The 27,956-nt window shown below is 41.3% G+C and overlaps 1 protein-coding gene across 3 annotated transcripts in view; it reads left to right on the plus strand.

The window, feature by feature from the left end:
• NR3C1 (nuclear receptor subfamily 3 group C member 1) overlaps window positions 1-27,956 on the plus strand; it is a 178,980-nt gene that overhangs the window by 102,535 nt on the left and 48,489 nt on the right. For all 3 annotated transcript variants that reach the window (XM_088444108.1, XM_088444109.1, XM_088444107.1), the window contains exon 3: window positions 16,068-16,231. In XM_088444108.1, coding sequence (XP_088300234.1) covers window positions 16,068-16,231 — 164 coding nt within the window. The remainder of the gene's footprint in view (window positions 1-16,067; window positions 16,232-27,956) is intronic.

Below are 27,956 nucleotides of genomic sequence, written 5' to 3' on the forward strand. Positions count from 1 at the left end.
CTGAATATTATGTCAATCTAAGTTTATGACTTGTATTTTGGAAATTCTTAGTTATTGGAATTTTATTCCCGTATGACTGTGTGAACTTGGCTGAAATATTGGTCACACTACCTCATCACTTCCTGATATTAACAGCCATCCTAATATTCTGTTTATTTTTTGTATGATGTTCATAATGATTTACATTTTATTAATAAATATTGTTTCTTAAACCAATTGTTAGCAAATTGCCATATTTAGGTTGTAATTGATACTTCTTCCAGGCACAGATATTTCTTTTCTATTATGTGGATCTGTTGGGATTTCTCTAGGCACTTTCCCTAGACTCGCTGGTTTATTAGTTTTATTTTAAAATTATTAAAGGAAGAATCAAATACACTTTTCCTATTGGGGACACCTAGGTATTTTATTTCACTAGTTCCGCAAAGATATCATATCTATTTATTACTTAGCTAGTTCAGTCATGGCCACCTAATGAGAGTGTATTAGACACTGTACAGCTGGCTGTTTAAAGCACATAGGATTGCAGGCCATAGACTCCTGCGTCTGTCACCATAATTGTACCCTGATCTATAGCACACTGCGTACAGAGAAAACTGATTTGACTCTGCCTACTGACATTTTGGCCATACCAATCACATGAGGCCACTTTTATAATATTTTCCGGGACAAGAAATTCCCAATTCGCTAGATTTTAGGGCAGGAGCAAATTAGATTTATCTACCACGATAGTGACTAATCATTGTTGCTTGGATATAATAGCAGCTTGCCTCTGTGCTGTTATTAGGTCCTAAAAGCACCAATTCATATACAGTTATATTAGTGTTTAGTTGAGACCTATGAAATGCTACACACACTGGTTGGGGCCATCTAAATGTAAGGTGAAAAATATTCTAACCCACCATTACAATAACCAAAATTGACATTCCATCTTGGAACATATCCCCTTTTTTGCTTAGAAATTAAACACATGTATATCTTGTATCCTTGTATATCAAACAACGAATACTAAGGGGTCTATTCGGCAATGATTTTTTTTTTTTACATAAAAATTATGGAAACTATAATTTTTGCATTTTTTATGTTAATCCACTATTCAGCAATGGGTTAATGGAGAAGATAACGCAATTATCTTCTCCATTCCCATATTGCAGAGTACCGCACTGTAGGGATCAGCCATTGATCTCTACAGTGCTTTAACGCTTTTTGCTATACAGCAAAGCAAAAATTACTAAAAATATTGACTTCATATAACGCGTTCACGCGTTATATGAAGAGAAAACTTACATTTCCCAAAAACTGCAGGGACAGAGGGAAATTTTCCCATAAGCCCCTGCAGCATCTTGTAACTCCGCCCAGTCTTTGTTCCTGCTTTGCGGTGACCGCCAAGGGTATGTCCAAATACAGCCTGTCAAAACTGCCTAAATTGATTGACATGTTTACACAGGATTTATATTAGTCTGTATTTGTTATATAATTTTTAAATATAAAAGCATATAAAGATACATGTATACAGACTAATATAAAGCCTGTGTGCACATGTCAATCAATTTAGGCACTTTTGGCAGGCTCTAGAGTGACTTACCTGTCGGCGGTCACGGCAAAGCAGGGACGGAGATTAATTCACAAATTCATGACTGAGCATGCGCAGAAGCAGACACTGAAGGAATCCCGAAAACAATACCTTCTGTAACATCGCAGGGACAGCGTGTTACCGCAACCGCTGTCCCTGCATAAAAAATGCAGCGGCAGCCCGACAGATGAACAGATCGCGGCAGCCCGACAGCCATGGAAATCCCGATCGTCCTCAGGTAAGTAATAACTAACCTAACCCTAACCCTCCTTAGGGGTGCCTAACCCTAACCTCCCCCCAAGTGTCTAACCCTAATCCCCCCTGTAAGTGCCTAACCCCCCCTTCCCCGCTGTCTAAACCTAAGTCCCCCGGGGGGGGGTGCCTAACCCTAAGTCCCCCCCCCTGGGGTGCCTAACCCTCCCTCCCCCTAGCCTAACCCTCCCGGGGAGGTGCCTACCCTGTCCCCCCCGGGTGCGCTAAACCTAACCCTCCCCCCCCCCCCCCCCACGGCTGTCCACTCGCCGTGCCCGGCATCCCTTTGATCGGGATGACGGGCGCCTGTCTTCCGGCGTCGGGAAAATGACTGGCGCCTAGATATAGACGCCTATCATTTAACCCATGCCGGGATAAAGCAGCCGGGAAGCCGGCTGTCGGGATCACTTCAGCCGGTTTCCCGATTGCATCCCCTTAGTAACACATCCACCATTGTTACTAGATTCAATAACAATGTTTAACATCCTATAAATTACAGTAATTTGATATTACTATGCTAGGAAGAGCATGGTGATTACATTTAGGTGTAAAGGTATGGGGTTGCACTAATTGGGGATAATTCAATAGTTTTTTGGAGCAATTCAATTGTTGCTCTGTTTGGGCGCCCATTATTTCTGCTCGCCCCTCCTGAGGTGGCAAGCAGAATGTGTGAAAGTCCGGCTTTTTGTACATTTTCCTTGTCACGCATAATGGTTTAGACTGTAAAGAGCAATGGGTGGCAAGCGCCAGAACAAACAACAAATAATTGAATATAGCCCGTCTAAAGTGATGGGTGATCGGGCGCAAGAGGGCACGCTAAAACAATTGAATCACCCCCATTGGGTGGAAGTAACCTTGCAAAAAGTCTTGAAAATTGTATCAAATAAAGTGTACACTGAGTGGGTAAATTATTAATCCTCCAGGTGATTTTATAAAAAGTAGCTACAATATAGGTAATGCTGGCATAGGGTGTCTGAATCTGTGTAAGACCAGAAAGCCGACAGTATGTAGAGACTAATGAAGTGTATCACTAACAACGCAATTGGACGGACTTATGGCCTGATTCAGCAGTGCGCATGGGTGAATCAGCCACTGCGATCGGAACTGCGATTGCTTCTATGCAGACCCATTGCAGAGTGATTGACAGGAAGTGCCGTTTCTGGGTGGTGAAGGGGGGGGGTTTGGTGAATGCAGGCGTGCCAGTGCGTTTCAAGGCCCTTGCATGGGCATGAATAATTTATCCACTGCGATACCATACACAGCCTGAGGCCTCATAGCGTGCGCTGAAGTTAGCAATTCCTGAGTGAGGTCTGACCTGCCGTAACTGTGCGTATGGGTCCGATGTTATTGATTATTTCGCTATGTTGCTAAAGTATACTGATGTGAGTAAGGGATAGTGGGCATCCTTATGTTAGGCTGCGATTGCAATGCAAATACAATAATTTGCATATCACCGCTGATATTAGCAACTGCGTTGCATGCCTATTGGCAGAATAGCGATCCTTGCTGAATCAGGCCCCTAGAATGTGGAATGATTGTTGGCTCTGGCAGCAGCCGTGCTCACATTAGCAAAATGGCTGCACTGGTGGATTATTTGAGACCGGCAGTAGTTAAAGTGTACATGGGGTGGTCCAGCAGAAAAAACTGGGTCTGAGCGCACGGCTTGTGGCCGTAAACAGCTACTGGATTCCCGTGCCTGACTGTGTCCAGTCCCACAGACAACCAAGAGAATATCAAATTTTGGATAAGCTGAATCAGGGACCAATTCAGATGGCCTCTTAACAAACGGTACCCTGCACAGTACATTGGTGGCCTTCATCAGCCTGAAGAGTAGTGACAATGCAAGAAGGATCCATTCTTTTGTGCTGTTGTCTCCATATCCTCACCCTACCATCTGCATGGTGTAATAACATGATTTGTCACACCACTTGTCCCGTTTCCAATCATTTGCTGTCCTTTCCCGTGTTCCTGAGCAAATTGGAGGCATTTCATCCTATTTGCAGCTGATAGCAATGGAGCAAGGATAGGCTTATGTAGCCCATAGGATATAACTCTGGTGACGCAAGTTGTTATAGTGTACTCAAACAATTCACCAGTGCAGCTGTTTTGCTAATGCTTGCACCGCATGCTGCCGGAGCCAACAATCACTTCACGGTCATAACTCAGTCAGATCGCATCATTTACCCATTATTTCATGAGTGATATACGTCATTAGCCTCTACATTCCTTTTGCCTTTTCGTTTTTATACACATTTAGACATCCTACGTCAGCATTATCTGTGGAATAGCTGATTTGCATAAAATCGTCTGATCGTCATAATAAATTTAGCCACTCCAGTTTATTTTCTTTATTTTCTTTCCTGAAACAACTATTATTTATGTAGAAAAGTTATTCACGGAGAAACTGGCATATCACCAAAGTGTAAAAACTGTTCTATTCATTAAGGGGAAAAAGCTTTATATAAAGTGATTAATATTGGTGCCCATTTAAACCGGGTACACACTGGCACTGTTGAAATGAAGGTGAATTTGTTGGTCCCTAGCATTTATAATGTACAAGCCCAGCTATGTGGGGGTTTCTGTATTATCCCCTTAGAGAGGACTGTTTGTGTGAGTTTCTCTGTGAAGTCTCACAGACCTTTAGAATTCCTGGAGAAAAATGTGTGTTTTATCCTGGAGTGCTGTCTGAGTTATTGTTTGAGTTAGAGATTGTGAATATTGATTTATGTATTTTGAATAAGGTCCAGGACAATCCAGAATGTGCTCTTCATTGGAAGAGATTAAAGAGCTTCTTAATAAGAGACAATCAGGATATTATTAAAACAATTGGAAGCCTGAAGCATTTGTTTTATATATCCTTTCTGTGTCGGTTAATGCAAGTCTGAGCTTCCGTTCATTAGGATTTTTGTTTGTTTTTTAAAGTTAGGTAATTAAAGTATTCCTTAAAAAGCTTGCTCCGCAGCACAATTGTTTACCAATTGGCCTTACATTTACCAATCGTCGATGTGTCGTGACGAATGTTACAACTGGGTGGGCATTTACATGTGCCCGCCCAGTTGAGCTGTCAGTCATCGGCGGCCTCTGAGGCAAGTGTGCGGGTGGTCGGCTGGCTGTGGAGTAATATTGTTTTGTGTAGCTGCTTTGTGTAACCTCATTGTACCACGTGGTTGCATTAAAATTTTCTGGAAAGACTGGTGAGTCAGTGCACCCTTTTTTTGAATTTTTTATATTGAAAAGGACCTTGTTGCCTTTATGGGTTGACACCTCAGCATTAATTACAACCAGACGTGAGTGTGGACCTAATTGACTGTGTGTATGTATGTATATATATATATATATATCAATAGCTTTTGCTTTAAATAAAAGAAAAACTTCTATAATACAGCATATAGAATGTTGTCATGTACAAAGAAAAACAAAAATGAATTAAGAAATATGCCCACAAAATCATATAATGAAGGACTTCAGAGGTGAATCTGCATCAGAAGCAGCTAGCTAGCGCTGGAGTTTGACCGTCATCATCAGCATGTACTGTCATGAGCCCTAAGGCACCCGCAGGTAACACGATAGCTGCCAGGCCCTGCCTCAGTTGCAATAAATTGAAATTACATTTCGGTGATGATTTGCATGTTGGTTACTGTAGTTTAACTTCTCCTTCCCTCCACCGTCCTGCCACTCCAAGCACTAGATGGCGGAAGTGTCAGACCTACATACAGACATAGGCCTATGCTTTTTTTTGTGGGCATGCAAATACATTTTTATATATTTTGTGCTAAACAGAGGGGCATAGACACAACTCATCATCAGTCCTATATCCACTCCCAAGAATGACAATTGTGCTTTTAAGGAATAGTTTAAGGCTCAATTGTTTTAGACACCCCCTGCTGGGCATCTATACGAATAGGCGCCCAATGGAGCAATTCAATTGTTGCTCCGTTCGGATACCCAATGCTGAGGCGGCACACATTTCTTCTCGCAGCCTCCTGATGTGCAAGAAGAAATGTGTCCAAAGCCCTGTTTTTGGGGCGCTCTAACCACTAATTTAGACAGGTTTATCCACTGTGCGCAGCTAAACCCGGTGCTTGTGGCCTCGATAACTCCTAATGGGCACCCGAACGGAGTGACAATTGTTTTGCTCCGTCGGGCGCCTATTAGTATAGACGTCCAGCAGGGACCTTTGTGTCGTACAAACATAATGAATTTCTTTACAGTTCACTTAAATGAATGACATGAGAAAGCATTAGAAGTAGGACTGGTGTGTCTATGGTACTCTCAGTACTTTGTCATATTCTCTGAGTAGTAAGCAGTGATGACACTTTTTACTGGCACTGTTCCATCCATACCATTGTCATCAGCTTCAACCCTTTTACTAATGCAACCTAAAAAGAGCAAGACAATTAGTTATCCTTAATTTATGGATCTGGATAACCAGGGCCTGCTCTAGGGGTGTTCGACAGTGCGGTCGCACAGGGGCGTCACCCATAGAGAGCAGCACCCCTCCCCAGCATCCTGATTTCAGCCGAAGTGGCCTGTGGGTGGTCAAATCGGGAGGCTGGGGACCCCCATCGTCGCAGCTGTGCGGCGGTGCCGGACCCCCGGAGAGTGAATGGATGCGCGCGTGGCAACCATTCACTGTCGGGAGAGGGCTGGGGGAAGCCCAGCCAGTGACGGAGTGCTGGGCTTCACCTCCAGCCTGATGTTATTTGGAGGCATGCCTCCAAGTAACGTCACACAGAGGGCGTGGCCTATGGTAATTAGGCCATGCCCCCAAATTCACCGCACGCGAGGTTAGGGCGCTCTCTCAAGAGCCGGCACAGGGTGCTCAGAACCCTGGAGCCGGCCTTGTGGATAACCATCATCTAGCTCAGGGGCGGGAACCTTTTTTCTGCCTAGGGCCATTTTGATATATGTAACATTATTCGCGGGCCTGTGCAGGCCATGGCCCATCAGTGTGACATCACATGGGGGCAGGGCCACAATGGCCGGTGATTACAGTAATGGCCGGAGCATCGTGAGAATGCTCCGAGGAGCTGTAAGGGCAGCGGTTTGACTGTGAAGCATCCTAAGGATGCTCCAGGCGGCACTGCTGCATAGATTCTGGCTGCAGGGTGACATTCTAGGCATCCTGCCAGCCAGATGAGGCTAGCAGAAAAAAATCTGAGGGCCAGACCAAATGATTCCGCAGGTTTTATACGGCCCCTGGGCCTGAGGTTCCCCATCCCTGATCTAGCTAATTGAATAACACAGACCCAGACAAATATGTAGAGTTCAGTTGGAAGCGTAACGGTACAGTATTTACAGTATTTACCTATACCCATATTGCACATAGTGAACATTATACTGAATCTGTCACCAATAAGAAGCAGACTTTTAGAGAATATAAGCTTCTACACAGATTAACTTAAAGGTAAAGCTCAACAGCAGGTATTAATATTCAAAGATAATGTCATCAGCCTAGAGTTTGTTTACTAGGACACTAGTTGTTACTTGTTGGCAGTGGCTAGTTTTCTCCTGTGAGTATCTGAAGCACAGGACACACATGCCACATGTCAGCTGGGCACGCACTGAAATAATAATGTTGGGTTTCCTGGCTAACGCAGCTCAGCCAGTACTGTTTAGTAAAACCGCTCTTATCAAATGGTCAAGAAAGTGTGCCTACTCTAATCATACGCACATCTGAAGGACACAAGATAAAATTGTACTAATATATTATGTTTCCCCACTACGTTGCACTTTGTTCTGTCTGCATTTCACAGTTTGTATTAAATTTTTATCATTCATACCGCTACAGCTTACAAAAAAAAAAAAAGTATGTATATATATATATATGATGTATGTATATGTGTGTGTATATATATTTCTTTAAACCTGCTCAAATGCCTTTATAAAATATTTTACCAACAAACCCCTCCTACCATATTCAGATTTGGCAAATCAACTTTATTTATTACCTGTAAATGGTGGCAGAGGCTGGTTGTGAGCTGGAGGTCCAATCAGTAACGGCTAACTTTTTACTGCAGATTTATTGAGCCTACCACTCATCTGCTCCTCCATCCTGTATTTTGTCCAGTGACCAGTAGGATGCAAGTAGCAGCCACTATATTTAAGATTAACATGGGTTTTATTTCATCTTATTTGTTTGTTGTTTTTTATGCGGTTACAAAATGAAGATATAGTTGTTCTTTTTCTTTTTCGTCTCTTTAATATAGCCACACTTCCATATGTATTGAATAGTGTATAGAAATATGTGAAAATCTAACTGTGGGAATGGTTTCCAGCATTTAATATAATATTAGAATGTGCTTCATATAATATTAGAATGTGCTTCATATAATATTAGAATGTAGCTTATGTTTAACAATTTATGTAAAAAGTGGAAAGTGTAATAAGTGTTACCAATGTATTTAGCTGAACAGAAAATATAGATACTTGTTATAGTGTCCTTTTGCTTTTGTACACAGTCCTTGCCCTGTGTCTGAAATTAGGGACAGTAGGTACCAATGTATTACATTATTGACATAGGTATGGCTATAAAAATACCTTGCTGGGTCACACAAAGTTGATTCCTGAATAAAGATCTACTTTCCCAAGATTAAACTTGGTGAAGACAATGGTGTTGAATTATTCAGTGTTACCTAAGGTATAACATAATTACTAACAGAATGGTATATTGGATTAATTCATAGCATTGCATGTTTACATAAGGTAGCATGTAAATCCGACCTCTGTCAGGCACATTTTACTGCATCTTAATAAAAACAATAAATATAATATCTCTGCTTATTATGCACTAAAGCAAAATCTGCAAGAGCTTGCAATCTGGAGGACAAAAGTAAAAGTAAACACTTGATTTAGATTTCTGATCGGCGCTATTGTTTTTAATAGATTTACTTTTTTTGTTTTGTTGACTCTGTTTCATTACATTTTGTACTAACAGTGTGTGCCTTAAAAATCTGCCTTTTTATTGCACTAGTTATATAGTGTACATGTCCTTTCTAGAATACATTATGTCAGTGGCTCCCAAACTGGGTGCCACTACCAAATCAGTGCTAATGGCTGCCAATTAAAAATGATGTGGACAAAAAGAAGCACAGCTCTGTCAGCCACCACATAACTGTACCTAAGCACAATTTACTTTGTTTCAATTTTGCTGAATTTCTCAATAAGAAACTTTTGACCCAGCTTTGCCATGGAAAAAACGCTGGTACTCTAGGGTGCCGTGATTCAAAAAAGTTTGTGAACCACTGGATTATGCTTAAAGTGTTTCGTTTAACACCGCTGTGAATTTTCATAATTAAAAGTTCACTTTGGAAAACTTTGCAGCATTGTGTCAATCACAACAACCGGTGGTGGATATTTTATGCTGTTAATTGGTCCTACTCCGTTCTCATCATATACCTGTTGATGCGTCTCACCCCTCCTCAAACAACTTCATTGATTTCCTGTGAATAAGAACATAAGTAACAGCTCTGCCTCTTACAGTGAAGCATCAGCGTGCATATCTCACTATTTAGCAAACAGAGGTCCGCATGGAACAGGGAAGTGGGAGGAGCAAGGTTAGAAGGGGGGTAAATCTGAAAAGCGGAAGTCCCAGAGGTAGTAATGAGCAATTTAAGAGAAATACTATTTGCCTACATATAATGACAGTTTAATCCTGTAATAAGTTGTAGAGGAAAGGATAATATGCGTTTTCGGTCTCTATGATTACGTGAACGACTCATTCATATAATTTGTATGTTGTTTACTCTGTGCTACTATTTCTGTGACGTCCCATCCCACATCTCATTTTAAACCATCAGTAAATAAATGATAAAATTATCAACTGTCCTATTAGCAGTGATGTGATAACAACCTCAGCACAGTGCTGCTCAGTGTGACAGCTATTGTGGCTGCCATCAGTTATGTAAAGTCAGTTTTCTCACATGTGAGAATAGCATTGTTTCCATATTTTGGCTTTAGCTGCACTTTAGAGTATGATTTAGCTTCAGTTTTACAAGAACATTAGAGCAGGTAACCCTATAATTACAGATTTTAAGAACCTTTTAATATCCTGAATTATTTTACCCTACGCTCCCCAGCTTACCCACAGAATCCCTCCTGGAGCCTGGATTGTGTGCTTTGGTTGTCCATTGCAATAACTACTTGTGTTGCATTATTTTTACCCTTGGCAAGATATCCACAGACAGTATTGAATCTGGCAACTTCCCACATGGCCCAGTAAATATTGTCATTTATCTGATGTCGGCTAGATGGATTGCCTGCTGAAGATGCCAAACCCCAAATTAGATTCGGCTCTCTGGGATACTGTGGTATTTAATAATTTATTTTTAGCTTTTCAAGTCATGCTATGTTCTCAAGCAGCATTGAGATATATATAATCAACAAGAATGAAAAAAGTTTTACTGCTACTATTTAGTGAATTCTATAAATGATCAGACGCAGTTCTAAGCATTCTGGGCAACAGATCCCATGGCCTGTGTTATAGGAGCTACCACCCGACAAGATAAAATGTTGTCCACGACAGTCATTACATTTGATAGTGTTTTGGCTTATTTTCATGAATGCTTTCTTATATATCTTTCCAAGAAATCGGCTAGGAAAAGTAGCACAGCATTGAGATACAATAATGTCTATGCCTTGCACCTCTACATGGACACCAGGCCATGTCAAGGCCTTTCTGTACCGGTGTCCCTAATGCTACAAGATAATAGCACCCACTTTGGGTCATATAATTGCATACTGTTATGCACATCATCCTGGCTTCAATTTGTTTTGTTTTTTTTAACTTATTAATTATTTGTTAAACTAATATAATTCCTTTCTCTGGGAGTGTTTGCTATCTTAATTTCTACCTTTTTTCTTTTTAGTACTCTTTAGTGTGGAATGGAGCTGATGAAATTCAGACCTGAGATTAGTAGGTCGTTTATAACCAAATCATTTTAACAGGTGTAACGCCTGCCCAGTTCATTACATTTGTGATAGGCAAATAGCCCTTCAAAGAATTCCCTGTATACACCACTCACATTGGCATAATGGGCCTGATTCAGAGTTGGGAATAGAGAGAGAGAGAGCACTTAACTGTGTACCTGGACAAACCATGTTGCAATGCAAGGGGTGTAAATACATATATATTTTTTTGCATGTAGGTAAATACTGGCTGCTTTTACATGTAGCCCACAAATACTGCACAGCTTAATTATTACTCTACAATTTATATGTCAGTTTGGACACCTCCCTCCCAAATGTAAATCTCTCTGCACATTTTATATCTGCCTCACCTGCAGTGCAGCATGGTTTCACCAAGATGATCAGTTGAGAGAGATATCTCTCTCTATTCCCAAGTCTGAATCAGGCCCAATGTTCCATGTATTTTCAGAATCCCTTGTGTGCTATATAGATCTAGCTAACCTTAGTCAGAGTGGAATTTCATTTATGAAATGTTATTTATTGCTAAGTAACTATATGGAAATAGTTATCTTCCTTGTCTGACTATGCCAATAAGAATTTTGAAAGTTCATTGTTATGGAGTTTGTTGCAATATTGTGGTCCACACCTGGTTTGTTCCTCTAAAGTCGGATACACGTAACTAGACAATATGGATCGGACGACATAACGTCCACATTGCGCAGTGTGTATCTGCTATTTAGCCGACTAAGTGCGCTCCCGCGCATCATCAGCGACTTTGCCAATGCCGCATGTCGCTCCCCGCATCAGAAAGTGTGTTACGCACTTGCCTATGCCAGCACCCCCAGCCCGGACCTGGCACACGACATGTCAGCTGGGTACACATTGTTAAGTGTGTACCCAGCATCACAGCCCATTGCATAATAGCTGTTGGGGTTGCAGATGATGCCATGTTTTATCAATGTGTTCCAGATGATGGGTTTTGCTCCATGTATGCTGCTTACTCACAAGCATAAATTGCATTATGGTTGTAATCAAATAGAGAATGGACATCTGAAGTGGAGCTGTGACAAGACCTGCCATTTTCACTTTGATTGCAATCTAGGACAGCTCACATTAAGCACCCCGTTCAGTAACCTTTCTTAGATCACAATCTTTTATGTGGCAAAAGCAACCAATCCTCCATTTAATTTACATTTTTATATACATAGTCTTTATTATCTTGTACAAAGCAATTATACATTTCAAGTACTAATGATCCTCTTAACTTAAAATGCACAACTTTATAACAGCTTTTTTACATATTTATGAATGCTTATAAAAAGTTTTCAGGACCATATCTAATACCCTGAAATATTTGAATTGCATAACTTGCAGCAGCATTATACAACTTGATTTCACATTTCAGTAGCAGGGCCATAACTAGAGGATGCCGACCAGGAGAGATGGTTGGAGGAGTAGGAGGGGGGTTGTTGGGCGCACGTGTCATCCTGGCTACAGGCAAAACTACAGCAGTTCTCTTGACGTAAAAATAAACGGGACTACTCTCAGAGGAGTCACAATGCCAGGCAAGCTGTGCCCCACCCAGCATTCTAAGTGATGCAGGTGGCGCTCCCATCTGTTGGTCCATCTATTTCTCCTCCTTTGCTGGCCTGCATGGCGATAACGAGACGTCACTTGGAAAAAGCTGCTGTGGTATTCATAGAATGAGATTGGCAAGTTACTAAAATAAAAAAACATGAGAGGGACAGTATGGCATATAATGTGAATTTGGGAATAAAGACATGGAAAAAGTCCACCTACGCAGTTTAATGCGCGGGATAAACCCTGGAAATTGAATCTCCCGGTGCGGGTAATTAGATCCCTCCCATAGTGTGGTGTATAATGTGAATTGGCAGTATGCACAGTGTGGTATTTAATGTGAATTGGCATCATGCATAGGGAGCGAGCGATTCAATTGTTTTCAGGACGGTGATAATTAATTGGTACCCGACGGAGCACTTAATTGGCACCCAAAACAATTGAAGTATCGCATTTGTTGTGCCCAAAAAGCAAAGGGTTTAGCTGCTCAAAGTGACTAAACCTGTCTAAACTAATGGGCACAGTGCCAGAAGTGCCAGTTTGGGTGCCAAAAAGCCATATTTATTTGTACATTTCTGCTCGCCATCTCAGGAGGCAGCAGGCAGATATGTGGGCTCTGAAGCCCAATCAGAGCAACAGTTGAACTGTTCCACCAGATGCCCATATCTTAGAGCTACCAAAAAAAAAAAACTATTCGAATTCCACACATATGGTGTGGCACTTTGTAAGTAGCCTAACAATTCATCTGATGGCAGGAGTGTAAAAAGTTATTTCACACTATCAAAGTCACTACATCTTCTGTAGGCTTAGGCATCCTGCAAGCTCCCAACCATTCAATTAAAATTTCCATTCCACTTTGGCAATCACAGTTATGGGGCTGGTTCAATTAGCTACGAGTTGGCCGAAAATTGCTTAACACGGTTAAAATACTGTTCTTTCTTTACAGTAAATGATTATTTAATGACCTACCTCTCCCACTACACGTATGCCAGAAAATAATAGAACACGTGTGGAATGCTGAAGAGCTACATTATAGACATTTGGCAGCAGCTATGTCTTTCCATGTTGCTAATGCAGGAAATAAAGTGCAGGACTATCCATGAATAATGTTGGTGCACGCACTAGCAACGTGCTCTTATTATTCAAGTCATAACAGCTCTCATTGCAGTGATTTAAGTTCATAGAAGGAGAGCTTGTCTGTTGAGAGTGCCTCGGGAAAACTAACTTTGCCCATGCATGCAGCTATCCACACTCTGCCACTAAGCAAACAAGTGCTCTAGATATATAAAGTTACTGTAGTCGTACATTTGTCTCTCCTAGCCATATATTTACTATTATTCATTGACTGGAAACAGACAAAGCATGTTCATTCATCCAGAAGAACAATTATCCCTGTACACTATCCTGCCCATAGGCTTTCAGGTGCTGCCCAGCCCCACTTACGCTATACTTACATTATTGTGCACCATGCCAGTACTGGTTTTACATACTATCATTAACTTTCATTTGTCATTTTTAAAATGTTTTGTAAAATATTGCTTTAAGGGTAGAGGGAAAAAATATATATTTTAATGCTTGTTAAGTTTAAATCTTGCACCAATGGAGTTTAATGGTATGAAGAGTAAATACTCCAATCTAAATATATATATATATATATATTTATTCATATATATATATATATATATATATATATATATATATATATATATATATATATATATATATACTGTATCATTGATGTTTGGTCTGTGCTCCCAGGATTAATTCTGCCAGAAGCCCATGACTCTTGAAGGTTGCTTGCATAGGTTTGCAATCCTTGTTAAAGTAGAATATTAGAATGCATAGCAATCCCCATATATATGAACATTAATCTTATTTTGGTATTGAAGGAAGTACAGATACTACTATGCCACGTGACAATAACTATTTCAATATATCATCTAGTGTAAGCTTTTCTTTGTAAATGTAACCCAAGGGATCCAGCATGTAGCACCACGCCATACCTGATGAGAGAGGCCTGTGGATTTATTATACATAAATGCATTCACTCTAGGTGCAGGCTTTCTGAATAGTGAGGAGGGCATATTTTAATTTTGATGTGCCTCATTGTAGCTGTAATGTGCTATTTTGTGCTAGAAAATTAAAATGTGTCGTCCTCACTGATCAGCACCCTGTACCTACAGTGAACACTAACCTTTGTCTTATTATGTCGGGGTGCTGGATTTCTCTATTCATTATATTGACTGTGATTAATAGGTGGTGATTGCAATGGTTGCTATCCGAACCCATCAGGAGCAGCTGTCTAACAGACTACAATGTAAATTTGTGAAATATTATTTTAGAAATACTATTTTGGTGACCGTAAAACAGTGATACTCATTTGCACGAGGTATGCTTTGTTTAGTTTTTATTATTGGCTATTACCAAGATAGCAATCTATAATGTTCATGATAAATTGATCTCTAGGTGGCATTGCTTTTGAATGAAATAGCATTTTTATATGGGGAGATAAGACCAGGTTGGACTGGCACACAGGGGTACTGGAGAAATCCCAGGTGGGCCCCACTGCCTGAGGGCCGCACCACTTGCTCTAATGTCAGGTTCCAGACCGTGCACTTGAATTAAACATTGTTACTCTATTAGAAGGTCCATTACATAATCTCTAATGTCTGTTCAAACCTCTGTGGGGGCTGGCCTTATCCCCTGTATGAACTGACCACTCCCCAAAGCATGGATCCCTACCATTGCATACCCCCGGTGGGCCCTTCAAGCTCCAGTCCGACACCGGATAAGACCTTGGAAATTTGGTTCAAAGAGGTTACCAGAGCAGAATAACTTCTTGTCTCGTCTGTCCCGGTATTTTTATACAGATGCTCACTACAACTAAATCCTTTATATATAGTTTTATTTTATTTTCAGATGGCTGGTGAGTAAAGCAGGGGCTGGCATGATGTGTAAGCATTGCATTTAGTCAATGGGTAAATAAGTTTATTACAAGGCCTCCTAGCAAGGACAATCAACAACTACCTAGCACTGCCGCAAATGATGTCATGTCATCATAAATGATGCTTGGTAACATATTGGCCTTGATGAGACCATCTGCGTTTCTTTGGAAACACTATACAAACCATGGTATTTTATTTTGTTTATACCCTGCAGATACATAACTTCTTATTTTGTGAATAAGTGTGTATGCCTCATAAGTTTGGAGATGAAACTATAAAAACCTCATCATCTTTTTTAAAATCTAATTGACACTAACGTCCATACTGCAGAATTGATTCCTTGAATGTCTTGCTAATAGCCAGGCGCATCACCATGTAGCACTAGCTGGAATTTTTTTGTGGCGGTGGCTGGTTGCAGTTTTCAGAATCTATTAGCAGTATCTTTACCCATAAAGTGATTGTGAGATTTATTAAAGCTGTCCTGCAAACATATTGTAGTAACTAGGTAACAAGACACACAAATAAATGACACAAGGATCCAGCATGCATCATCATTATATAGGAATTTCTGAGATGCACAATTTTTCCTATAGATTAGAGATGCTTTAATTTTAGCCTCCGTCTGCCTGACTTGAATTGCTTCACTGCATCTGATGAGTCAGGGTGCAGTGCTATGTGATTGTTTGATAGCTCCATACACAGTTTATATTGTAATCATAACTGTGTTTTAATATGTCTTTGCTTGTGAATTTTATCCCCTTTGAGCTTATTTTAAAATATTGTAACTTTTTTTATTATTTTTTTTTATCCAGCCCTGGAATGAGACCTGATGTGAGCCCTTCTCCGTCCAGTTCCTCTACCAGCACCGGACCACCACCAAAACTCTGCTTGGTGTGTTCAGATGAGGCCTCTGGGTGTCACTATGGAGTGCTGACCTGTGGAAGCTGCAAAGTGTTCTTTAAGAGAGCAGTAGAAGGTATATAAACACTCCCCTCTTTGACGTTTATTACTATTTCAAGATATGTTTCATCATCAATTAAATACTTTAGCATTGTGCTCATTTCTGCACCATGTGTGCTTTGGTCCTATTTGTCCATTAGTTTAATCTAATAGTTTTATTTTCTACTATTTAGATGTTAAAGATTTTATTAAGTTTGATGATGTGTCCACATACACCTATTCTCAAATCACACCAAATAGCCCTGTTTAGTGCGACATGGACTTAGCTTTGCCAAAACACTAACATAGTACACTGTAAGCGAACTAAAGCTGGGTACACACTTAACATGGTGCGTACCCAGCATTGCGACGGATGACCGTACCGCCGACAGGCTGACATATCGTGCGACCAGTACTCATTACACAATCTGGTGCCCGACCGCCCGATATGTCGGCGCCAGCCTCATCCCGCTGCATGGAGTCATCAGCTGGATTGTCAAATTGAGCTGCATGTAGGGCAGATCTGACTATGTGACTGACGACCAAACGGGAACGCGCTTTGTCGTTAGTAGTGTGTACACAGCGGGTGATGTCGATGATGTGTCGGCCCGATGTGCATGATCGGACTACATATAAGCTAATGTGTACCCAACTTTAGACGCAAGATTGAGGAAAAGTACACTAGCTAGGGCAGTGATTCCCAACCTCGGTCCTCAAGGTACACTAACAGTCCTGGTTTTGGTGATATCCATGCTTGAGCACAGATGGTTAAATCAAAATAACTGAGGTACTAATTAAGTCACCTGTGCTCCAGTATGGCTATCCTTAAAACCTGGACTGTTAGTGTGCCTTGAGGACCGTGGTTGGGAACCACTAAGCTAGGGTAAAAGGGCAAAAGACAAGTGACCCGCGCAATGTATCATTATGCTTAATCTGCAGCTTTATACCAATTCCTTTGTTACAAAAATACTAATCCTAAGTACCTAGTACACTATATGTAAACTAATGCGCAAAGTTGAGTAACAGCACAACACTGGAATCGCGCCAGGTGTCTCACGCCATATGGCGCTAATAGGTAAGTGTATGAGGACACATCTGTATCAGTACCTTGGCATGAATATTTCACACCTTGGAAGCCAGAAGATCTCCACTGTTTTTCTCAATATGTATTTGCATATTTTATAATGCTGACAAACAAATACAGATTTTGGGTATACAAAGAAATGGATCTAAGCGCACTGTCCTCAAGGATATGAACTCAAACTGATTTAATCAGGGAAAATACACCATAAATTTGATGATTTATGGTGTATTTTCCCTGATTAAATCAGGTTGAGTCCATATCCTTGAAGGGGTGCGCTTAGATCCATTTCTTTGTATACTATTTTGTTTATGATCCGGTGTTTATCATTGGGAGACAAGCTGCCAGTCCGCAAACTGTGTGCGCAAAAAATAACCTTTTGATTGTTCACAGATTTTGGGTGCATTTGGTTTCTGTATGTCATGCACCCACTGTCCAGAACATGAGACATGAGCCAGCCCCTGCGGTTATCTCTGCAGCCAGACATAGGGCCCCATTTACAAACGAAGTGAAATACCAGCGGCAATTTTCGTTTAGTATCACTGTTATACAAACGAAAATTCCACTGGTGTTTAGTAATACTTACCCCTCCGGCGAGGTCCCGCGAAGTCCAGCGGAATCCTCGTCCTCGACGAGGTCCTCTTCCAGCGACGGGGCTCCAGGGTCATGCGCATGAGCGACGGTCCGTCTGCGCATGTGCATGACAGGGAGACCCGGCAGTGCTTGGAAGGCTTCGTTGAAGCCGGAAAGGCACCGCCGGGTCTCCATTGCCGGCAATGGGGCCCGCATCGCTCTCACCATCTTTTAGATGGCGAGAGCGATGCTGTACAAACAGCGGTAATCTAAGATTACCGCTGTTTACTAAATACAGCAAGAAGGTATAACCCCTTTAGCGAGCGCTAAAGGGGTTATATTTCGTTTGTAAATGGGGCCCATAGTCACCTTCACTGCATAAACTGTGATACTAGTGCAGGTTATGTGTCTGATTGCCAGCACTCACAAATATTTCAAATTAAATATGACGTTGATTACAATAACGTGACATCCATTTTGAGTGGCTACAAAAACCTTTTTCACCTGAATACCAATCTAATCCAGTTAGCAAGCTGTGAACAGTTCGGAGGAGGCAAATTCTAGGTATAGGCAGAGGTTAAACAATCAATGTAGCAACAGCTTATAATCATAGGCATGCACAGAAGCACCAACTTCCAAGAAAGTTCAAAGAGAAAAATGTATATATAGAAAATGGGAGACAGTAAGTGCAAATGGTGGAAAACATACACACAGTGTATAATATTGGTGGTGGGAGAGTATCACTGAGTAATATTTTATACACAGTGGGATTTACAGAAGCAAACAACCACATGCAATGTATAGTTTCCCAGTGAGATAGTATAGATTGAAATTTGGTATTACCAACCCACATTCATCTGATTTTATTTTATTGTTTGTTTGGTAGCATTTTAATTGCTAGTTATATTTTCTGCCAATTATAAATATATCATGTAAGCTATATTGGGTAAAACAAGTTTAGAAGAGATCCAAATGGTGACATTGTGAATACATAAATGAATGTATGAGGGGTAGTTTGTTTCGTCAAAGGTTTTTCCTCCCAACACAAGATCAGCAAAAACCTGAGACTTGCCTTTAAAGAGTATTTGTCAGTGTATGGCCAAATGTATCTGTGAAGCTAACCTTCTGGCTGGTCAGAGTTCAGCAGCTATTTGCAGTACATTTTATTGGTAAAATCAGTGTCTCCAAAATGCACCCCCTCCCATATTATGCCAAAAATAGCCCTCCCTGTATTTAGTATTAAAATGCCCAATCTATGAGGCAAGCAGCATTCCCTATAATGAATAAGAGGCTAATGCTGAGTTCTTTCCAGACATACAGCAGTTTGTGTAGTGTAAAATATACAAATTGGGTCTGCGTATGCCCACAAATCAGAGCACACAAATATGCATGTATTTAGATTTGTTTTCTTCTGACATTTGCACCTGCTTCTGGCTGCAGAGGTATTGGGGGAAGGAAGTTCAGTGTAATTGTTATCAGGTGCAAATCCACACAAAGCCAGCCGCATATGCTCCTGTAAAGCCATATCACTTACCTGGGTCCAGGTGCAAATACACGCTGATGATGACTGTCACCTGAACTACAGTAGACCACCACTGCTGATTGCAGATTCGTTATAGAAGCTGTTAGGTGCTTTTTTTCAGCCATTGTGCATATTATGCTTTGTTTTCATAGAATCAAACACAAAGTTTGTACTTCACTATCAAAATAAAGGTTAAAAAAAAATTGGTATAAGTGTATCTCTACGCAAACCTGTCAAATGTGCTATTGGTGCGGAGCTGCAGACAAATTACAACCTGTCCATTCTTTGATACGTGCACATTTACATGCTTTTAGTGAACATACTGTATATTACTGTCTGTGGAATTTTATGTCTTCATACTCCGCATAAGCCCCCAAGACTCATTGCAAGGAAGCCAATTTATTCAACGATACATATGTTCTAATCTTTAGGTATCTGCCGAAAAGCCCTGTCTTCAGCCCCTTATTCTAATTCATATACAAGACTGAGTGTCTGTAATAACTAGTAATTAGGGAATGAAGCATCCATAATCAGTTATTTAACGCAAAGCCTTCCCAATTAGATTCCACAATAATAACAAGAATATGGTCTCTTTTAAATAAGACTGGTCCATACACAGAACTCTTTTGTGCACTAGTAGCACAAGTGGAGTTTGAGTATGAAATATTGGCATCACATCTTTTTGCTAATTCATAGTAACCCTGCAAGACATGTTATATCTAAAGGAGGTCCGCAGTGCAAGCGCAAAATGTAATATTTATATTGCACTACTGTCACCAGCTATGTATAGAACATATTATATAAACCTTAACGTTTAAGACCAAACTTTTGGTCCTGAACTAAATATTAGCAGGGTTAATATGTGATAACCACTATGGCTTAGACACTTGCAGAGAGATTGGAACTACTACCTAGTTACCATAGTAACCTGCAATAATGCAAAAGCATGAACTGGGTAAATGTACAAATTAGTGATGCTGACACATTAACGACTAAAAGCTCTGTGTTCTCCAGACTGATTTGGGCATCTAGCAAATTTGTGTTGGTCACATTAACTCTAGAGCCTCCTTTTTAGATTTATCTTGGCGGAGATAATGAAAAAGTTGAATAAAATGTTGGCCTATATTTGCTTAATAAAATATGTATTCTATTAAAAGCACTTATTTATAGAGCACCAAAAAGTTCTGCAGCGGTCTACAGAGCACTAGTCAAAACAGGGTACACGGTGGTGGTGGTGGTGGTGGTGGTGGTATTATTATAATTATTTACATCACTGTTATATATTAGAGAGCACTATGTATTGGATGTGGTATGATATGTTGTTTTATCATGTCGACATGGTTATAATAATTCGTTATGGACACACTGATGAAATGTCGACATATTGTCTCTGGTGGCCAAGCGGTCACTTACCTGCTCCTAATGGCTGCAGCGTTGTTACTCCTGGGTCAGAACTGTGGTCCTCCAGTGTTCCAGTAAAAGCCATATCACTTGGGTCCAGGTGCAAATACACAGGTACTGAGCAGGTTGAGGGTTCAAGTGTGGTGGGTTGTAGTGAACAGGTTGACTGTGGAGTGTTCCTATTGCATTGTAGATGCTGAAGGTGGAGTGTCAGTATAAATTTTGCAGGGCTGTATTTGAAAGTGAACAGATCCCCTTCAATTTCTGTACCCTGACGTAATCAGCCAGTGTCCAACGTCATTCCCTACCATCCAAGTGGGCATAGAGGGGGAATATAACCTTGTGGCGAGCGTAGCGTGGCCAACTTTCTTTTTTTGGTGGACTGTGTGGGCAGGAAACTGCACTTCCGCCCTCAGTCCACGTCACTTCCAGGTACAGCTACTGATGGGGAAATATACCTTTCCGGCTGTATATGGACAAGGGTGTAGTATACAGGCTGAAGGTGGGGTGTCTGTATAGAAGGTGCAGTGTATATGGACTCTGTATAAAGTGTGAAAGGTGGTAAATAAGATATTAAAAAATATATGGAAAAATTATATCCTGAACAGGTTACAGTTGATATAGAATTTTAACATGTGAAATGTGAGGAAAGTAGTGAAGATGGTCTTGAGGGGAGAACGGGTGGTAAGCTGAAGCTTTGCCTAAGTCGCAGAGAAACCTTGCATCAGCCCTGCATTGGAACTATAACTATTTAGCACCACTTTGTCGATTATACCATATTAAGATCTTTAAACAAAAAGAAAATCCTGCACTAGTATTAGTGGCATATATACTCTGCAAGTCCCTACCCAATACAAATTCCTATATTAATGTCTTTAATATTTATGGGGTTTTGAACCACTGAACTAAGTCAGATGAATGTAATGGAAGACAAGAAACAAAATTAATCCTTTTTATATACTGTATTGTATAAAAAGAGCTCATTTTGTTTAATGTGCTACAGTTATATTAGCATGTTAAGATCACCAGGAAACTTTTTGGTTGAACAAATTAGGTTGAAGAAGGAAACAGAATAAACATGTAGGGGACTTGCCATGAGCTAGGGTGATTCTCCTAAAAGTAAGGTTTTGTTGTCCTATGATCAATAACTTGGGAAAAGCAAAGTCCAAAGAATCCAATAACAAAGCTATTGGATGTGTATTGTCAACTCTCCCCTTGCTATGGGTAGGAGGGATGTAGTCAAGATCCCATCTGACTAAGGCCCTGATTCAGAGCCGGACGCTTTGACAGAGCGCTCGCTCTGAATCAGGGCGTCTTTTTTTTTTTCATGGAGCGGCCTCCTGGCCGCTCGCATTGCTGTGGGTTGCCACCCGCAGCTAATGCGAGCGGCCAGGATGATGGTCATGATGGTCAAGACCATCGCGACCATTGGGCTTGCGACGAGACCCTTGTGGAAGGGTCTCGTGGCCGCAAGCCCCAGAGAGCTTTCAGCTCAAACAGAGCCGAAAGCTCTCCCACTGACATCACTTGTGTTGTCAGTGGGGCCGCCCCCAAACGGTAGGCGTTCTCATGGGAACGCCTCCATCTGGGCAGCCACCCCCCCGGGCCGCCCACCAAAGGAGGCGTGCTGTCACTCAACATCGACAGCACGCCCCCTTTGGTGCGAGACCCGGAGCGACGGATTGCCCGTCGCTATCCGAGTCTCGCGCACGACGGAGCCGGCTCCATCGTGTGCATGCGCTCTGGGCCACCATCGACCCGGTTTCGAGCGCTCAGCACTTGCGACCGGGTCTGAATCAGGCCCTAAATCCGAGCAGACATAATATCGACATGAACAGAATGCCGGCAGCCTCAATACCAACATGGACAAAATACTGACACTTGAAAATCCCAACACATTTAAAATCCCAGGACAGTTACATTCCTGACATTTAAAACCCCGACACATCAAAACCCTGACAAATCAAAATCCCGGCAAGGACAAATCCTGACACTTCAAAATCCCGACACATCGATATCCCAACAATGTATTTACACTCCGTATTGGTGGCAACTGTGCAACAAAAGAAAAAATATGCCTACAGATGTGTCCTCATAAACTCATATACACAGTTATCTGCTAAAAAGTTGCACACCCACAGTAACTGATGCTATCTGCTGAAATATGGGTTTATGAGGACAAATCTTTGTTTTTTTTTCCTTTTGTTGCACAATTGCCACCCATATGGAGTGTCAATCTAGTGTCCTGTCTGTATTTTGTGCTCGTTGGTATAGCGACCCGTCAGTATTTTGATTTTCGTCCATTTCTAGCTTATGTCCCTGTCGGTAGTTTGACTGTCAATATTTTGATTGTCGGTATTTAGCCCGTGTCGAGATTTTGGTGCCGGGATTTTGACCGTCGGGAATTCATACCCAACCATGGTAGGGAAAAAGTAGCAACCTTTATTTTCTGTTTGTACCGTTGCTATACTACTTGAGGTTGGTCAACCTAAAGAATCCAAGTTACATTTAATGGTAACATCTCTTCCCTGTTGTGTTCATTGTAGTTTGTACGAATATGATTCAGATGTGAAGACACGGGACATTTGAATTCTACGTAATGTTGCATTACCTTGACTTCACCTGGTCTTCATATATTTTCTTTTGCAACCAATGGGTGTGCAGGGTGAAGTTGAGGTGAAATCAAGGTGATGGAACATCACCTGGAATTGAATTGTCCCCATAATGTCCCTGGGCTTCCATTCTCTCAAATCATCTAGGGGGGATTGTTACTGATTTGGTGCACTACACATCCTTATTCTGCCATATTCTCACTTCCGCTCAAAATAACCTAACTGTATAGAATACATTAACTGTGGTCTGGTGAAAGGTGGCTAATGTCCATTTGTTTTTAGTTGGATGATGATGTGGATTTTATATAAATGAGCCATTCAATATTTTCATGTTTAGTGTAAATGAATTATTGACTGTAAACACAATCCTGAGTGAGGAGCTTGGTATACGCAGAACGGCATTACTTTACACATGATTATGGATTTAGATTGAATTTAAAAGGTGGGTTGAGCATGATGTTTGAATAAAAACATCTGACAAATCGAATGAGACAATTCAGTTGTTGAGAAGTAGACAGGTTCATTTAATTCACCAAGTGCTTTTCGGTTTGTCAGATGGAACATTTCTGAGAAATATACAGGAGACATCTGCTTGGGTAAATTAAGGTAAAAATAAAATAGTGTTCAGTGAATTACCATCAGTTATTGCAGTCAAATTCATGCTTTGAACTGAAAAATCATTAGTCTGTTGTGTTAAGTTGATGATTGTGTATGTTTCTATGTGACTAATGGGATCAGTTGTCCACACATTGCAGGCTTGGATTTATAGAAAAGTGCACCTGGCAGAGGTGAGGGGGCTGGCAGGCCGGGTTCCTATCATTTTGAATAAATAAAAGCATAAAACCAAAAAAAAATGTCCTTATTTTATTTAAATTATTTCTTAGTTTATATTATTTTTAAATCTAATTTGCTCATGGTTCAATGGATTTTTTTTCTTTCTATATTTTACACACAGTAAATTGATTAAGTGATCGTATTCTGTTTTGTCTTGTTAATTTGTTTCCATCCAATGTCTAAATAATGGGAAAATAAACATATGGAGTTTAAACTTTCAGGGAAGGGTTAGGGCTGTCCCCCTATTTGCAAGCTGTTCACTTTGCACATTAACAATGTATTATTTGCATAAATTTAACATTGGGCTTAAAATAGTTATTTCTGTGTAATATTTGGTACCAGTGGTATGATAATGGGTTACCTGTTGGGGCCATAAAGAGTTAAGGCCCCCATACGCAGTGCGATAAAGCAGCCGGTCCGACGGATTAGTACGATATCGCTGCTATATCGTACTGTGTATAGGCATGATATCGGATAGTGCGCCCACCCGTGGGGTCGTACATCGCACCCCCAGATCTTACTGCAGGTTCAGTTGATCTGGGGATGCGATGTGCGATCCGTTGCTGTGCTATGATGGAGGGGGTGGGGGGGGGGATGCTGGCATATCGGGCGGGCGGCCACCCGATTGCACTGTGTGTGGGGACTGCCCAATATGTCGACCATCGGATCCCCAGTCGCCTCGCAAGGTGCATATCGCACCATGTATGGGCGGCTTTACTGTAGTAGCTTAGGTGAGGCAAATATGTAAATTTCGGCCTAACAAACTGCTAAGGTTCATGAAACCTATCCAATTATTGTACAGCATGGAGGGCCTGATTCAGATTTGGGAATAGAGTAAGAAAGAGCAAGTAACTGTGCATCTTGGCCAATTCCATGCTGCAGTGCAGGTGGGACAGATGTAAAATGTGTAAATGATGCCCCAACCTGGTGTGTCTGCAGTATTTACCTGTCAGTGCGTCACTGGGGGATGCTGCAGTCTCTGTCCCCACCAGTGCCGTCTCTTTTGCAGCCAAACACAGAAGGAATTGCAACTCGACGCAGGGCACTGTGGAACTGGACTGGGAGAGATGTCATGACGTCTCTCCCAGTCCCTGAAGATGGGGGAGGGGGTGAAGCACAGGGGGCCCGCTGTAATTTGTAGTAGTAGTGGTGTGCCCGGCAGAGAAGGAGCCAGGCACACCGCTACTATTATACATTGCAGCAGGCGTTAGATAAGAGGCAAGCTAGAGGGAGTGATCGCAGATGGAGGAGACCAATTCCCCCCCTGGGGCATTTGTGTTCTGTGCGCACGCACCGATGGCACCACCCTTGTTGTAGCCCTGCCTAAAGCTACCTATATAGAGGGGTTACCTAATGCTAGTCACATGCTTCTGCTGATAGCACCATGAGCCCAGAAACGTGTCAAGCAAATATCACAACTAATCACTTTGTACTGCTGATTACTATATCAATATTCAGCAGAAAATGTCACCTTTTCTTTTAGAGGATCTGACACCTGGATTACTGAAGTGTTTATCTGTTCAATTGCCAGTTTGATTGTACTGTGGTTTAGAGGGATCTCTTAAACTGGGTATATGTCGCTGTTTAGCGTTTATTTGAGAAATGTACCCTCTTCAACATTTGTTCCCGTGTCTCAACTTTGGGGTGCAAGATTTTCCCTCTTTATCTTTCTCTCTTTCTGTGTGTGTGTATGTGTAATGCCAATCTACTGTTAATAAATGTGTTTTTTTCTCTTACACCCCCTTCCCATGTACATATTTTATGATTTTGTCCCCCCTTACTTACATACTCCTACGCTTCTTTGTCCTATACTCTTCTGTATTACATTCTTCTGTCTTCATTTGCTTCTTTTGGTACTGCTGGGGCTGGGCTCAGATTGGCTTTTCTTAAACGATGAGCATTTATGATGTCACTGGCAATCTGCCCGGGCTTCGGGAACAATTTTGAATGTACGGCGCGGTATATATGGGGAAGGACCCGGGACATTCTGGGAACAGAAGCTTTAACTGTTTGGTGCCTGGTCTTCCAACCATAATATCCCCATGGTATCCCTGTGGATCCCTATGGACCCCGAAGAACAAAGATTTTGCTTTGACGTGCCATGCAAAAGGGCCACATAAATTGTTCATGAGCAAAACAGTCTCCACTTAGGTCAACTCCAGCCAGGTTAAGTGTCTGTCCCTGTGCTTTACTTATTGTCATGCCAAAGCAGACTCTTACCAGGACTCTTTTGAAATTAAATAATCATTTTTCACATAAATAAAATAGGAACTAGAAAAAAACTTGAAAACGTAATTTTTGTGTCGGTAAACAAGGCTTACATCATTTTTTGGGGGGAGAAAACGGATAATACGTATCAATTTCTACATGGTATAAAATAAAGTCTATCGTTGGGATATTTATTTAACTGTTTAGGCAGCATAAGCCAAGACAGCGCTCAGACATCCATTTTTTCATTGACTTGCTTCACTAAAATGGTCACCGATTGGCTCCCTTCTGTCATACATAAATGTTTTATACACCTAAACTTTCCTCAACAAATGCTCTATAGTAGTACCAAAGATTTTATTTTGTACTATGTATAGATGATGCCTTATTCCCTTGTGTCAAACTGGAGTCCTGGACAGCGGCAGCCGGATGCACCGCTACCAAATTATCCATTGCATTGAACTGGGGCAACAGTCTCTGTGCCTCCCCTAGGGCATTGCACACTTGGTGTGGTGATCAGCCACTCCACCCTCCCTACAACCATGTGCCCTACTGTCTTTCCCATGCGATAACGTTGTATGTTCCTAGGGAACCATAATCCCGTTGTGTGCATGTATAGTCCCTCTGACCCTATTCTCACCAGCAGTTTAAAATTAAATAGACCACATGTACAGTACCAGTCAAAAGTGTGGACATTCCTTCTCATTCAATGGTTTTTGTTTATTTAAATTATTTTCAACCTAGTAGATTAATACTGAAGACATCAAAACTATGAAAGAACACATATGGAATTATGTTTTAAAGAAAAAAGTGTTAACCAAATCAAAATATGTTTTATATTTTAGATTCCTCAAAGTAGCCCCCTTTTTCTTGGATGACCGCTTTGCACACTCTTAGCATTCTCTCAATCAACTTCATGAGGTAGTCTCCTGGAATAGTTTTCCAACTGTCTTGAAGGAGTTCCCAGAGGTGCTGAGCACTTGTTGGCTGCTTTTCCTTCACTGTGCGGTCCAGCTCATCCCAAACCAGCTCAATTGGGTTTAGGTTGGGTGATTGTGGAGGCCAGGTCATCTGACGCAGAGCTCCATCACTTTCCTTCTTGGTCAAGTAGCCCTTACATAGCCTGGAGGTATGTTTGGGGTCATTGTCTTGTTGAAAAACAAATGATGGTCCCAGTAAGCGCAAGCCAGATGGGATGGCATGGCGCTGCAGAATGCTGTGGTAGCCATGCTGGTTAAGTGTGCCTTGAATTTTGAATAAATAACCAACAGTGTCACCAGCAAAGCACCCCCACACCATCACACCTCCTCCTCCATGCTTCACAGTGGGAACCACACATGCAGAAACCATCCTCTCACCTTCTCTGCGTCTCACAAAGACACGGCGGTTGGAACCAAAAATCGCAAATTTTGACTCATCAGACCAAAGTACAGATTTCTACTGGTCTAATGTCCATTCCTTGTGTTTCTTGGCCCAAACAATTCTCCTCTTCTTGTTGTTCATCCTCAGTAGTGGCTTCTTCGCAGCAATA

The sequence above is a fragment of the Taudactylus pleione genome, unplaced genomic scaffold (assembly GCF_031769625.1).
Source record: "Taudactylus pleione unplaced genomic scaffold, aTauple2 ptg000349l, whole genome shotgun sequence".
NCBI classification, from domain to species: Eukaryota; Metazoa; Chordata; class Amphibia; order Anura; family Myobatrachidae; genus Taudactylus; species Taudactylus pleione.